Consider the following 15,738-nt stretch of genomic DNA (forward strand, 5'->3'; position numbering starts at 1 on the left):
TTGGCAACTTTTAGATATTCTGGGTAACTTTTTACTCCTATTATTTTAGGATAACATTAATATGGAGGAATCTTTACTAAATAACAGATTAGTAGATTACCCATCGCACATACTGTAAAAAAATAAGGAATTGTATTAGGATTTAGGAGTACAGTTCCCCCATGAGGAGGGGATTCTAATGTTCTTTCTTTTCTTTTATTTCTTTGCTTTTATATAAAATAAAAAAAAAATAAAAAATAAAAAAACCAAAAAAAGTTCATAAAATGTGAAGAATTTGTTCAACTAGATTAGAAGGGAGAAGAGGATGTTCAAGGTTCCTAGCTTTAAACGGCGTAATATATACAGTAAGGGTATACAGCAGGACTTTTTTCTCAGAGGAAGCTCTCTAGTTCTGTACATTACATACAAGAAATCACCTATCTTGGCTACATTACATGTCAATTTACTATAAAGAATGGCAAGAATTGCTCGAATCTGCAGTCATTCTCCTGACTTGCCACAAATTGTAACAGTCCTCTTGTCTGTCAGATGATTATGTCTCAGTGGCTTCTCATCAAAAGGCAGAAGCCAGTACCTAGCTACTGAAGATCATCTGAATCCTAGCAAGTGCACTACATAGAAGCTGTTCGTGTCACAAGGGAGCAGCAGCATGGCATGTGCCTTCCCCAGTGGTGGCGGAAGAGGGGATGATTAATACAGTGACAAATTCTGTTGGCTCAGTTGAAGAAGTATGGTGAATTTAAAACTTCCCTCAGTTCAAAGTCTCCTCGCTCGGGCAGAGGAGGAAAGGATAGTGTAGGGAAAGATTGCTGGAAACTTTCCAGTAACTGTCAATGATCCAAAGAAAGGAATAAAATGATTCAGCTTTGGAAATAAACATCTATAAAGCAGATCAAACAGTAAGTATATAGTTTCCACTCAAGCAATAATTTTTCAGAGTAAATCAAGAAGAAGCAAGGAATATCTTAAATGCATAACCAGATAGTTTTCCCTTGGTCTCTTTCCAGGAGAGGCCTTCTGCGTTACAACTGTAAATGGTTTTTGCTGTTACGTTCATGAGCTATGCACAAGGCCATTTTTATTTTAGAAGGGTATACCTATTCGTCTATTACCAATGTAAATCATAGACAGATAATGGCACAAAAAAGCACCAACTATTATCTACACGCGCAACTTACATTTTCCAATATTGGTTGTTCATAGAGTTCCACAAATTTTTCACGAAGTATCATGCTCATCTGATCCACATCGCACGCATGAGTCCAATATGAATCATGAACTCCTAAAATCATCAAATGCAAAGAAATAAGCAAGAATCACATCTAAATCCCCTGAAATAACAAAGAAAGGAAAAGTATTGAGAGTAAATACAAATATAAATATAAACCTGCAAAGTTTAAGCCTGCTTGTTTGCAGGCCACTGCAGTCATCATCATATGTGACCCATCAAGGGAATGAACAAAATTTGGTGGAAAAGCTGACTTCTGTCGCTTAACCATAATCTGCGACAAAGGAAAAAAAAAAAAAAAAAAAAAAATCAATGGTTATGCTCAGTTATTGCAGAGTTGTGTAGACTGATTTGCAAAACAAAATTCTCTATCTCTTCAGACATCCGTAACAACAATACTTTGGTTCAAGTTCAACAGAAGGCTTCATTGCTTATGAGACTGCAGCAACCAAAGAAGAATTCACCTAGTATAAAGGTGCAGCAATCTCAGCAAAGAACAAAAGTGATATCATTATAGTAGAAGTGCAACATTTACAATGTGGATAATTTTGCAAAAAAAAAAAACTATGGAAACCTGCACACAATAGACATGGTCATCTAGGATTTCTTTCACAGGAAAAGATATTGAAATTGTATTCCAATGCATTATAGCCTTTATAGGATTGTCTTGATTTAGTCATTTGCATACATATCTTTTCTAAACATTGTGACCACTTTCACTTAAATAAAAACAAAGAAATATATGCAAGTCATTAATAAAGCTTTTAACTACCATGAGCAATTTAAAAATTGGACAACAGAATTCAAGAATAATACCTTTTCAGTTTCTCTTTCCAGCGTCAACATTTGAAGGGATGTTCTGATCTGCATCATATATATCAAACAAGCGAATATTAATCTTCCTAAGATAAATTTCAAACAGAAAAAGGAAGGCAAACAAAGAAAGGGTAGATGATTCCGTACCAGATGCCTACCCTTCTTGCAGTAAGGTTGCACAACAGGAAGACCCAATGGCGTTGTCCACCTCACAGGCTGATTTTCTGATGCAATAATCTGCACAAATTTCAGCCATCAAGTAAATGCATATAAGGTAACACACACAAAAGATAAAGAAGCAAATGGTGGGGAGGCCACATCCACACAAATTCATATCAAAAGCTCACATCTTAAATAGCATGATTAACATCACATAATGTTATAATCTAAACCAGAAATTTTGTAATTTAGGGACATGTTATACAGGTTTGTGTAAATGGGGGATGGACATTTAGAATATTATTTATTACAGAAGTTAATGGTTTTTAAGATTAATTACTACTCCTAATTTACTTCTCACAAAGGTACTCACCGATGGCCCGTCAACATAAATAAAAAATAACAACATTTTAACCACAACCAATACACAAGCATGCAGAGAAAAAAAAAATGTAGCAGCCAGTAAAACATAAAAGCACATGTCTACGCATATAATTGTAGGTAGGAAAAACCTTCGCACAATCACCAAGCCAGCTCATAATACTACGGGCAGCTTGAAACATCTCGCCTAGCGCAGTTAATGTAACCTATCCAAACAGTAAGAGAACACTCATCAGTCAAGTCCCTGGAAAGAACAGAATGGTCAAAAGTCCTGCTAACATAAGCAGGTTCTGCACTTAGTAGAAACTAAGCTCTAAGTCATCCACACAGTCTTACTCTGGCTGCATAACAAGCTGCCCCATAAATCTCTGTCTCATCACTAAATGCAGCACGTTCTTTTAACCTCCTCTTGATCTGCTCTCTAGCACCAATATAAGTGACACCATACACTGAGGTCATCACTGTCTGCTTAACCAATTTCCTGTCCACCTACATTTGGAAGAAGCATAAGACTGTAAAGGTGAGAACATAACAGAGAGATTATAACTTGTAGCAAGTCTATATTATTCAGCTAAATTCAGGCATCACAATGTAAGACTAATCTTAGGAGGGGCAATATGGGAAGTTTAATATTATTTGGTTTATAGTCCTTAGCTTTAATATAAATTATAAATAGATAGAGGGGGGAAGGGAAAAGGTAGGCATGAATTGGGTTATTGGAAATAGAGAGTGGCAACCTCAAGTTGCTAATAGGAGAGTTGTAGGCTAAACCTACTACCTTTATAAGCTTTCAGCCATTATCAATCGAATTATCCAGCCTTTATCCTTATTTGTTTTGTTAAATCAGAAATACTAAGCTAGAACATCAGTCCATTACACACAACCTACTCAACACAAAGCAATTAATTAAACCACAAACCTGGTTGATCAGCTTCCTTGCATGCACAGTGTCTGGAAAATCAGCGGGATCTTTCTTGGCATCTTCTTGCATGATGGAAAGAACTCTGCATCATAAAATCACAAACATTCAACTGTCAGAGTTTTACGACAAAATTGGGATTTTATAAGCGTTCCTTAGCACAAAATTTTAATATAAGCATTCAAGGGAAACATGGAGAAAAATCTAATAAACACATCAGAGCATATTCAAACCCAATGCTATACATTCAAAGCTTAAACCCGAATCAATGGTAACAGTCAGTCCATTAGCAGCATTCATATATAAATAACCTGTACCTAAAATTCTCACAGCATTGTAGGCATTGAAACTGGCGATCACATAGAACTGACCTTACACTCACAAATACATGCAAGTGATCTGAAGTAAGACTAGGAGGCATTGGGGGATGATGTCCTTAATCACAGCTGAATATAATATATATACTATAATGCAAAGCAAAGGGAAAGCCAAGGGTCCTTACCTAGCAGCTATGCCTGAGTAAACATCAGCTGGTTTTTCTCCAGCAACAAGATTGACAGCTGCTGCTCCCAACTGAAATACAAATACTTTGTGAGAAATCAATAACTTTCTCTGCCAACATCCCCATCGCATTTTTCTAATCTACTTTTCAATATAGATCAACAACCCTCTCCGCCCCCCTCCCCCCACCCCACCCCTCTTTCTCTCTCAAACTTCCCCTTTGATTTAATATAATTGGATATAACAGGAGGGAGAGTTCTCTAATTTCTACCCACACTTGATCTTATTATACGACATTTTCATAATTCAAACTTACATGGAAGTGAGGGAAGATAAATGGAGAAGAGATTAACCTAATCAATCAAACATTTCACAGCCTTACCCTACATTTGCAGTAAAACTATGTCCTTTACATACCAAATTAACTAAATGACCAATTATTAAACACTAATAGCAAGACTTCAAAATAACAGAGAATGAGGGAACTACCTTATCTCTTCCAAGAGCAGCATAGTGCTGTAATCCATTGCAAGAACCATCCTATTTAAACGGAAAGGAGAATATTAATAAGCTCATATGTAGCTGAAAACTGCTCACACTTCACATTTTAAATTAGATGGGAAAAAAATTTATATGAACAGTGCCAAAAAGTTACTTGGAAGAGGGGGGGAAAGAAAAATAGGTAAATATCAATTATCTTGTCTCATATTGCCAACCCAGCATCTTAGAACTACAGCTTGATCAAAACTAAGTGTCACAAAATGTCTACGTTTTTGACATGATGAAAGTTTAGAGATGTTGAGTTCAAGAAGAAACAACTCAAACAAACTGGAACACGAAATGAGATTAATTCAAGATAAACAAGCAGTTTGTTTATCCCTGCAATCCATAAAGAGCTCTGCATCATCTGCTCAATATTGAAAGGAAGGGAAATGCAATTTATTTATTTTATTTATTTATTTATTTTTTATAGATGGTAACTTAATGCTAGCAACACCTTAGTGCAGTAGCATATAATTCCAATGATGTCTATTTGCCTGGGAATAATATAGCACAGAAAGTTAACATTATAAAGCTATCTTTGATCCTCGGCAACCTAGAAACATAAACCTCTGCTTAATTTATCCTATTTCATGTGATGTAAATTCAACCTGATAGGTCATGTGGCTAATGTTCATCCCTCCAGTTAATTCACAAATGTTTTTTTTTCCTTCAACTAAACGTATCTGCTTCTTTCACACTACACAGCACAGAGCAAGCTACTATTATCATCCACTCCTTGCATATTCAACAACCATAAGGACTTCCATAATCAAGGAATGTTGAAAAAGATAAGAACGCATGAAAATACTCACTTTGAAATCCCTTAGCCTCCAACAGCAATACACAAAAGATCGCTAGAATAATAATATTTATTTTTTTATTTATTTACATTTTTGGTGAATTCCATAAAAGCAGTTTGCCAGGTCATGGAAGTTTACATAGCACAGGATTGTAATAAAATACTTGTACAAAGTTGCTTCTAGGGTGGCTCTACTTTGGTCCTTTAATTGGATTGCATGATCTACCTTGTTAGATCATACATTTGAAAATCCTGCTGAACTCATTAGTTCTTGCAAGAATAAATTAATCAGAATGTTTAACCAGATACAATCCCATTGTTTAATCCCTAAAGTAAGGTATAGATACAGTGCATAATAAAGTATTTATTTTCTTTGCATGATCAAGATTATATGATTCGTCAATCCCTGACATAGAAAGAGCAGCCCACAGCCAGCTAGGGAAAACTTCCTCAAACCAGTTTGTCCAATTTTGGTCATTATATACCAGGCCAAGGTTTTTCAACATATCATTGGAAGCAGAAGGTTTGTTAGCAAATAACAAATAGTAATACGTAAAAAATTTAAATTCAAACTTACTACAGTAATAGCCTATCCAACTGAACCATTCAAGGTAAACTTTAAAGCAGAAAGTCTTTAATTGCTCACCTGATGAACTGGAACATGGGACTTGTATAATTTAGGGCAAGGACTTCTCAGAGCTTCAGCTAAATCAATACAGACAGCTAAACACTGAAAAGGATCTTCTGCTTTCAGCCACCAACACCTTCCTTCCAGGGGCTTATCCACAGAGTCAAATATATCATCCAAATGGTTCTCAGTAAATGCTATTCGACCCTCTAGAGATAATTTGTCAACGCCACCCGCATAAAGATTTGCCACATGTATTTTCAACCAACGCAATCCTGATTTTCCAAGAGCTCGACCCTCTGCAAACTCTAAAATGCCTCGACACATATCAGACCCTAGATGGTTCAAGTATGGGTGCATTGGATATGCTCGACCGCGAAAATCAACATTATGCGGATAGAAAAAGCCTTCCTCGTCCTTCATTTTCCGAGCAACCTATTTTTTGAAAAAAGGTACTAAAGTCATGTCTATACCATGACTTTAAGAAAGAAATACCTTAAGTGGACAGCTCAAGGATAATTTTACTAACCGCAAGTTTGAGTTCTACATCACAGCGTTGAGAATGTCGCTCCCGATTCTCTTTCTTTACAGACCTGACTTTCCACTTCCATGCCTTCAGCTCAGATTCATCTTCTGTGTCTGGTTTTTCTGGCAGAGGAACCTGCAATAAAAAAAATATAATAATCATAAATAATAAAAAATAAAAATAAATAAAAATAAAAAAAACAACAAAAAACACCATCTCGATGTTTTTAGAATGGAAAGAGGAGCCTAACATGAGAACTAATATACTTAGAATGGAAAGAAATGAGATAACTCACATCATCTCGATCAACTAAGTCAGCCAGACGACCTCCATTAGCCCATACCCTATCTACAATGCTAAGAACTTTTTTATTTACCCTCCATTTCGTGTTTCCAAGTGTATCCAAGGCCTGTGCAATTTTATAAATAAATAGAAAATTAAATAATATTGCTGCAAAGGATAACCAGTAGCAATTTAATACAGAATTTGTATCAGTCACTTTCAGAGAGCAAATTCGTAAGATCACAAGAAGTAGACAAAAGAATAAAGTGCAAAAGCAGATTACGCAGAAAGAGATCTTTTTCCCTCCCTGACCTCAAAAACTGATTTTAGCTGTTCCTCAGAGGCCGTCCTAATTGCTACTCTCTGATTCTTGGATCCATGAGTTCGCATGACAAATGATCGCAAAACCAAGTATGCTCCTTTATCATAACTACAACAAGACAACCATACAACAGTAAGAGACATAACCAGTATTTCAAGAAACCACGTTGAGTCTGATTCTTAGGACATCACTAAGCCACTTTGAAGGTAGACCTTTGTTGTTGCAATTCCACAGAAACAAAAATACGAACCCAGTCACCCACCCGGGGCCCCAATAAAGTTAAAATATCTGGGGAAAGCACAAGAGGCTAAACTGCAATTAAAGCCCACAATTACAGCTCAGTGGAAAATCTAAGAGGGGGCTTTGGTTCCTCTTTCATCAGTTTGCATAGAGAAACTAAGTATCTAAGTTCACCACCCCTTCTCTCAGTGTCTCCCTATTAACTTTGCTGGTTCTTCTCACTCCATCCCTAGAACTCCTAGGTATTCCTTGTACTTAACAATTTAGATGCATCTTCCAGCTCTCACAAAGCACCAGTCACTCAATACTTCTAGAAATACATCTAAGGGAAAATGAGCACATGGTCTTCAAAAGAAACACCACCAACAAAAGTTTCTACAAAATTACATAAAAAATATATGTAGCTTAACGTTGGAAAAATTAGGGGAGAAACAATCAGTGATTAGCTCAAATTATGTCACACTTTTAATGGAACTAGCCAATGAAAGAGGAGACTAAAACAAAAAAAAAAAAAAAGCACACTACAGGATTCAGACAGTATTGCATTTAGGAGGAAGTTGAAGCTTGAATCTAACAGGGTGCATGGAAGAAGTATTACAGAGAGAATACGGTAATTATTTATTAGGCTATAGTAATATAAGAGACAATGTGAATATGTGATGCACAAAACTCAGACAGGGTTACCAACGAGACTGGTCAAAGTATTTGGGATTGTTATACACAAAAATTGATTATGTTTTAGGAGTATAAGGACTTAGAGAGAAAAGAGAATAATACACCATTACACCATGACATGAAATATATGTAAAGTATGAGGCATAGGGTCATACCCCGTCCATTTTTCTGGAGGTACCAACATTGGCATATAAGGGATAACCATGTGCCTTGGCTGCAAAAGCAACAACAGATGTTTATGGTAACTGTTTTCCAAAGATTATAAACAATCTATAACAGGGGCAATAGCAAGTAAAAATGCTTTGCAGAGAAATCACCGAGTGCATAGACAAGTACAGGAAAAGCACAAATGAACTTTTAACTTTTTTGGCCCAACAACAGAATTGATTCTTATAAACTTTACAAGATCCAACTTACAGTTTTTTCAAGACCTTTGATAACCAGTGGGTCACATTCAATCATCCCAAATCTTCGGCTGGTTTTCCTGTTAAAAAAAAAAAACCCAAAGTTCATTCTTATTTACATAGCAAATCAAACAGACCCGATTGAACTAGTTGATGCATTAGAAGAGAGATCTTTCATTACTTGTTCTCAGGGCCAACATTTTTCAGAGAATGCACAAAAGCTGGTCGAACGTCAGGAGCATCACTAGCTGTTTGACTAACTGGAGGTTGTATGTATGCTGTTTGGACCAGCAACTCGATCAGACGACTCCCAACCTGCAACAAGGAAATGAGGATGCTTCCTTCTTATAAATGAGATATGGTACAAGTTTAGGTAAAAACAACTACCTTAGCCCTTGCCTCCGCACCCCAAGGCTTCAAATGACCTTGAGAATCAACAATTTTCAGCGCTTGTCGCCGCTTTTGTTTTTTAATTAAGCTATTTACGTTCTTTCTAAGATGCTGTTGCTCTTGGATCTCAGCATCAGAACCAGCTTCATCAGATTTTTTACATTTGTCACCTTTTTTCTTCTTTGTTTTCTCTAAAAATGTGTGTATCCTAACCTATATTAGCCATGTATCATGATAAAAAGCATTAGTACTTGAAATCAATACATATGCCATAATTCAAAGGAAGAAAACACGAGTTTACCCACTTCTTGTTCAATGGCTTCGCCTATAGCACAAGCCGCTTGAACAACCTTTGCAGAGCCATAGCCACTTGCAGTCATTAACATTCCCATCAACTTATGCATTGTTATAATTGCCATCATATCTGCAGGTAACTGATCGAAATACGGCCCATATGCACCTCTGCACTTCCCTTGCCTGATTATTTCTTGCTCCTCTATAATGCTATCTCGATATGGCTCAAACCAACCAAGAAACAATGACTTCATATATGGCAAATTAGGTGCCAGCTTATGCTCACACATATCAGCTAAAAGCTCCCTGTACTCATTAGCTGCCTGTTGCCATGACTCAGTCTCAAGCTTTATCTGCCTATTCCTAAGCTTATGGTACTTGTAAGGCGGCATACCCGCCACCATTTTCGGCTGTCTTTGCCGTGATTCTCGCCATTTTGCCCTATTCTCTTCTTTTCTCATCTCCTCCACCAACTCCTGAATTTCATCAAAAACCGAATCATCATCCTCCAAATCAGTTGACGAGGCTAATTCGGCCTCGACAACACTAGCAAACCCTTTAGGACATAGAACATTTGAATTAGATTGATTACTCAAAAACCCAGAAAGAGGTCTCTCCTCAATCTCTTCCTTCATCAATGACCCACCTTTTCTACAAAAACCCGCCTCAGAAAAGTTCACTTTTTTACAACAACCCATCTCAAACGGCCTTAATTTCGACCTCTCAGCTATAACACAATCATGGGAAACCCCCAGAAAGCTAAAATTACGCGAAAATAAATTTGGGGTTCTAGAAATGGCTTGTTTAGCAAAGTTTCTCCACATAACTGTGGAATCAAAATAAGGGTTTACCACAAAATTACTCCTTGATTTACAAATTGAAATATAAGGGTCAAAATTCTGCGATAAATTAGCAGGAAATGAAGAAATACTACTACTGGACATCAAATTGTTCTAATCGATTAACAAGAAATTCTTGGGAAAATGAAGAATTAGAGGAGATAGCAGAAAATGGAGTTACCAGAATTGGATGGGTAGAAGAAGAAGACGAGAAATACATAAGTGAGTGTTGAAAAACCCCTTCTAAAACCTCAGCTTCTGGTTTGTTTTCGGTGAAACAGCCGACTTCAGGATGAAAGTGAAGTCTAGATTTTTGTAAATTTGCTCAAAAATATCTTCAACAAATTTTACCATTGGAGGTTGAAGATAATTTGGAACACATAATAATTAATAGAGTATTGAGTATATGATTATTCGGTGATTAAGGGTTTAGGGTTTATGGTTGCTAAAAGAATCTCATTTAGTACTATGTACATACTATAGGTTTGGCAATTGGCATTTTTTTATGTACATACTATAGAATCTCAAAAAACCTAAAAATAGAAAACCACAACCACCTATTAATCCATTTTATTGTGTGTTGTACTTCAATTTTATTTTATTTTAACCATTAGAAAGACGAAAGTTAGAGAACATATTGAATTGTATAAATTATAAAACTGCTTGTCTTATTCATGTGATTTTTAATTTATTTGATTGAGAATTATTTCCTTAAATCAGGGCCGTAGCAAGGGGAGGGCAGCTGGGGCGGCTGCCCTGGGCCCTTGTTAAAAAGTGTTAAATATATCTTGTAGATATTTTTGTAATGTATATCTTATAGTCAAAGCTTATCAATTAAGCTCCTAATTGTTAGCCTACTGTGACGCCTATTTGCAGGCTCCAGTCTCACCGGGTCTTACATCACATCAAGATCGCTTGCGTGATATTTATCTCGACAACAAGAATTCTCGGGCTGTCACTCTGGAACAGGATTTCTCCAATGTCAAAATGGAGGATTATCCAAATGTGTCAGCCTACTGCCAGCGTCTGAAGTCTCTCGCTGACCAATTAAAAAATGTCGGCTCCCCGGTTTCGGATAGCCGCCTGGTTTTACAGTTGGTTCGTGGTCTCACTCGTGCTTATCAAGGTGTAGGCACGTTAATTCGTCAAAGCGACCCTCTACCCCCTTTCTATCAAGCACGCTCTATGCTCACCTTGGAGGAGGCCGGAATGGCCAAGGAGGCGGCGATGGAATCTGCCATGGTTGCGTCTCATTCGGATTTTGATGAAAATTCATCTTCTTCGGATCAGACAAGTCACTCTAACAGAAGACAAAATGGTGCTCGCAAGAATTTGGGTCGCAAAAATAATGGTGGCGGGGGTAACCGGAACCAGTCCGGCGGCAAGTCCGGCAAGGGAGGTGGACGGGGTACCGGCCAGCAGCAGCAGCCCTCCAGTCAGCAGCAACAGTTTCCGGCGTATGGTACTTTTCCTCCATGGCAGCAGTATCAACAATGGGGGTGGGTTCCTTCTCAATGGGCCGCACCTCCTTGTCCATTTCCTACACAAGGATGGGCCCGTCCACCTCAGGCCCAACGTCCAGGCATATTGGGTCCACGCCCACAGCAAGCTCACATGGCCTCTTATTCTGGACAGCCTACTTCGTATACCCCGACAGACATCGAATCAGCAATGCATACGATGACTCTCAACCAACCGGATCCGTCTTGGTACATGGATACCGGAGCCACCTCTCACATGACATCCTCACAGGGTAATTTCTCGTCTTATTTTAATTTGAGCAATCATCATAATGCTATTGTTGTTGGTAATGGTCATTCAATTCCAATTCGTGGTTATGGTCATTCTTCTTTGCCCTCCCCTAATCCTCCATTGGTCTTACAAAATGTCCTTCATGCTCCTAACCTCATTAAAAATCTCATATCTGTTAGAAACTTTACTACTGACAATTCTGTGACCGTAGAATTTGATCCTTTTGGGTTTTCTGTGAAGGACTTACAGACGGGGATGCCAATAATGAGATGTGAGAGTCGGGGCGAACTCTATCCAGTGTCTTCTTCTATCAAAAATAAAGCTTCCCATTCCACCTTTGCTGTTATCTCTTCTTCACTTTGGCATGATAGACTGGGTCATCCGGGTGCTTCTATTTTAGAAACTCTTAGGATCAATAAAAGCATTGATTGTAATCGTAGTTCAAACTCTAGTATTTGTCGTTCTTGTGTTTTCGGAAAACATATTAAATTACCATTTGCTTCTTCTAGTTCATGTACTATTACACCTTTTGATATTATTCATAGTGACCTTTGGTCATCTCCAGTTTTGAGCTCCGCGGGTCATAAATATTATATGTTATTATTGGATGACTATTCGAATTTTTTGTGGACTTTTCCATTAGCAAAAAAATCAGATGTTTATGACAATTTTTTAGTTTTTAAAAATCATATTCTTACCCACTTTGAGCGACCGATAAAGAATGTTCAATGTGACAATGGGAGGGAATTTGATAATAGTCCTTTTTGGGATTTTTGTAAAGCTAATGGCCTGTCATTCCGTCTTTCTTGCCCGCATACTTCACCTCAAAATGGAAAAGCCGAAAGAAAAATCCGCACTATTAATAATATCACTTGTACTCTTCTTGCTCATGCCTCTCTTCCCCCTTCTTTTTGGCATCATGCATTGCAAATGGCTACTTATCTTCTTAATATTCTTCCGATCAAGAAATTGGGAAATTCTTCTCCCCTTAAAATACTATATCAAAGAAATCCATCTTACTCTCACATTCGGGTTTTTGGGTGCTTGTGTTATCCTCTTATACCTTCTACCACTATACACAAACTTCAAGCCCGTTCTACTCCATGTGTGTTTTTGGGTTACCCTCCTAATCATCGTGGCTACAAGTGTTTTGATTTATCTTCAAATAAAATTATTATTTGTCGTCATGTCCTATTTGATGAGCATGTTTTTCCTTTTGCAAATTTGCATTCTACTACTCCTAGTACGTATGATTTTTTGAATGATGGTTTATCCTCATATACTATGCATCATTTACAAAATCAAATTACTACTCCCCTGCCAACGCCTCTTAGTCCACAAGGATGCCCACATGCTCATTCTCCAAGCCCACATCATAGTAGCCCAACCTTACACACCATTTCTCCACCTCAACACCAAGCTGGGCCTGATTTGTCAAGCCCATCTACGCCAATTGCTCATCCAATTGGTGACACCCCACAATCTGTGACCCATGTTCCTACTTCCCAACCAGACACGACTCACACTACCTTGGACCCACAAATTCCCACTGATTCCCATGTCCAACACTCTCGTATTGTTACTCGGAGTCAACATGGCATACATAAGCCTAATCCAAAATACCATGCTATGCATACTACTATTACGAGATCCCCTTTACCTCGTAATCCAGTGGCTGCTCTTCGAGACTCGAATTGGAAAATGGCTATGGATGATGAATATAATGCTCTTATTAAAAATAAGACGTGGGAATTAGTGCCACGTCCCCCTAATGTTAATGTGATTCGTTCTATGTGGATTTTTACTCACAAGGAAAAATCTAACGGTGTGTTTGAGAGGCACAAAGCCCGTCTTGTAGGTGATGGCAAGACACAGCAGGTTGGTATTGATTGTGGGGAGACTTTTAGTCCAGTGGTAAAGCCGGCTACAATTCGTACCGTTCTCAGTCTATCTCTCTCAAAGGCATGGCCAATTCATCAATTGGATGTCAAAAATGCCTTTCTTCACGGTGAGCTACAGGAAACTGTATATATGCATCAACCCTTGGGTTACAGGGATCGTGACCATCCAGATTATGTTTGCCTCTTGCGTAAGTCATTATATGGACTTAAGCAAGCCCCCCGAGCCTGGTATAAGCGTTTTGCTGATTATGTTATCTCTCTTGGATTCACTAACAGCACAATGAATAATTCTTTATTTATTTATCGTAAGGGGTCTGATATGGCATACATTTTATTATATGTTGATGATATAATTCTCACTGCTTCATCTGATGCTCTTCGTTGTTCTATTATGGAACTTCTAAGCTCTGAATTTGCTATGAAGGATCTTGGCCCTCTGAATTATTTTCTGGGTATTGCTGTGACCCGGAACAAAGGAGGTATGTTTCTGTCTCAACGAAAATATGCCGAACAGATAATTGACCGAGCAGGGATGTCTTCATGTAAACCGTCTTCTACTCCGGTTGATACAAAGTCAAAGGTTAGTGCTACATCGGGTACTAAATTTGATAATCCCACTCTCTATAGGAGTCTTGCCGGGGCTCTTCAATATCTTACTTTTACTAGGCCGGATATCTCTTATGCGGTTCAGCAGGTTTGCTTACATATGCATGATCCCAGAGTTGGTCATATGTCAGCTCTAAAAAGGGTTATTCGGTATGTTCAAGGTACATTGGATTATGGTCTTCATTTATACCCATCTTCTTTTTCTTCTCTGGTGTCATATACAGATGCAGATTGGGGTGGATGTCCCGACACACGACGATCTACCTCTGGTTATTGTGTATTTATGGGTGACAATTTGGTGTCTTGGTCGTCGAAACGACAACCAACATTGTCGAAATCTAGTGCAGAGGCAGAATATCATGGGGTGGCGAATGTTGTATCCGAATCTTGTTGGCTTCGGAATCTTTTATTAGAGTTGCATTGTCCGATTAAAAAGGCTACTCTGGTTTATTGCGACAATGTAAGTGCTATTTATCTATCAGGAAATCCAGTTCAGCATCAACGGACCAAACATATTGAAATGGATATCCATTTTGTCAGGGAGAAAGTGGCTCGGGGTGAGGTCCGCGTGCTTCACGTGCCCTCTAGACATCAAATAGCAGACATTTTTACTAAGGGCCTTCCACTGGTATTAGTTGAAGATTTTAGGGACAGTCTCAGTGTCCGTAAATCTCCCGCTTCGACCGCGGGGGAGTGTTAAATATATCTTGTAGATATTTTTGTAATGTATATCTTATAGTCAAAGCTTATCAATTAAGCTCCTAATTGTTAGCCTACTGTGACGCCTATTTGCAGGCTCCAGTTTTGTATATAGCCTAACGTTGGTTATTGTGAATAATCAAGGATTATAATCTTTCAAAAAGCCCAGCTTCAATACAATACAAGGCCCCAAAAAAATTACTTCGCACTAAGTAATACTATGTACTACCTCCGTTACATATTATTTGCAACGATTTGACATAAAGTAGAGAAGAAAAATATCTAATCGTTGCAAATAATATGTAACGGAGGTAGTATATATATTTTTAAGAAAAAAGAAAGAAAGAAAACAAGAAGTGTATACTGTACAACACTACAATAGTACCGTAGAACTCCAAAATATCAAATGACATTTTTTGTCAACGTATTTCTTCCCTAATTTTTTTCCCAAATTATTCACTTTCCTAAGTGAATTTGATTAACAAAAAAATGTCATTAATTTTAATTATATCCCCGTTTTTGATAATTTTATTTTTCAAAATGTATCTCATTACAATTTTCAATTAGTTAAATTCCTTCTCTTTCTTGATTCAATTGAAGATGAAAACTAAAATAAACGGTCTTTTTACTCTTCAATTTTCAACGGGAATTTATCTAATTATATATAATTCTCTTTGCATACCCTACTTTTTTTTTAATGGTGCATACATGACTTTATTCATCAACTTCTCTTATTTGTATTAAATTATATTTTTCTTAAATTGTATGACTACTTTCATTCAAATATTACAAAATTTTGGGGAAAAAAATCTAATTGATTGGTTGGGTACTTGG

The 15,738-nt window shown here is 37.5% G+C and overlaps 1 protein-coding gene across 2 annotated transcripts; it reads right to left on the reverse strand.

Moving 5' to 3' along the window:
- Positions 1–253: 253 nt before the first annotated feature.
- LOC145642214 (DNA-directed RNA polymerase 2, chloroplastic/mitochondrial-like) lies at positions 254–10,308 on the reverse strand. 2 transcript variants are annotated; one of them, XM_081693320.1, is made up of 19 exons: positions 9,119–10,307; positions 8,811–9,026; positions 8,605–8,738; positions 8,437–8,503; positions 8,175–8,233; positions 7,095–7,212; positions 6,796–6,909; positions 6,504–6,635; positions 5,993–6,409; positions 4,494–4,544; positions 4,006–4,076; positions 3,504–3,588; positions 2,921–3,073; positions 2,716–2,790; positions 2,192–2,281; positions 2,045–2,092; positions 1,388–1,502; positions 1,179–1,282; positions 254–827 (listed from the first exon to the last, which is right to left on the reverse strand). In XM_081693320.1, the coding sequence occupies exons 1-19, from the start codon at positions 10,049–10,051 to the stop codon at positions 717–719; spliced, it is 3,093 nt and encodes a 1,030-aa protein (XP_081549446.1). In that variant the 5' UTR covers positions 10,052–10,307; the 3' UTR covers positions 254–716. The 2 variants fall into 2 exon arrangements, with proteins under 2 accessions (XP_081549446.1, XP_081549447.1); XM_081693321.1 differs by lacking the exons at positions 254–827; positions 1,179–1,282; positions 1,388–1,502 and adding an exon at positions 1,540–1,692 and having other exon boundaries at positions 9,119–10,308.
- Positions 10,309–15,738: the final 5,430 nt, after the last annotated feature.

This window comes from Chenopodium album, chromosome 8 (assembly GCF_948465745.1).
Source record: "Chenopodium album chromosome 8, dcCheAlbu1.1, whole genome shotgun sequence".
Taxonomy (NCBI): domain Eukaryota; kingdom Viridiplantae; phylum Streptophyta; class Magnoliopsida; order Caryophyllales; family Amaranthaceae; genus Chenopodium; species Chenopodium album.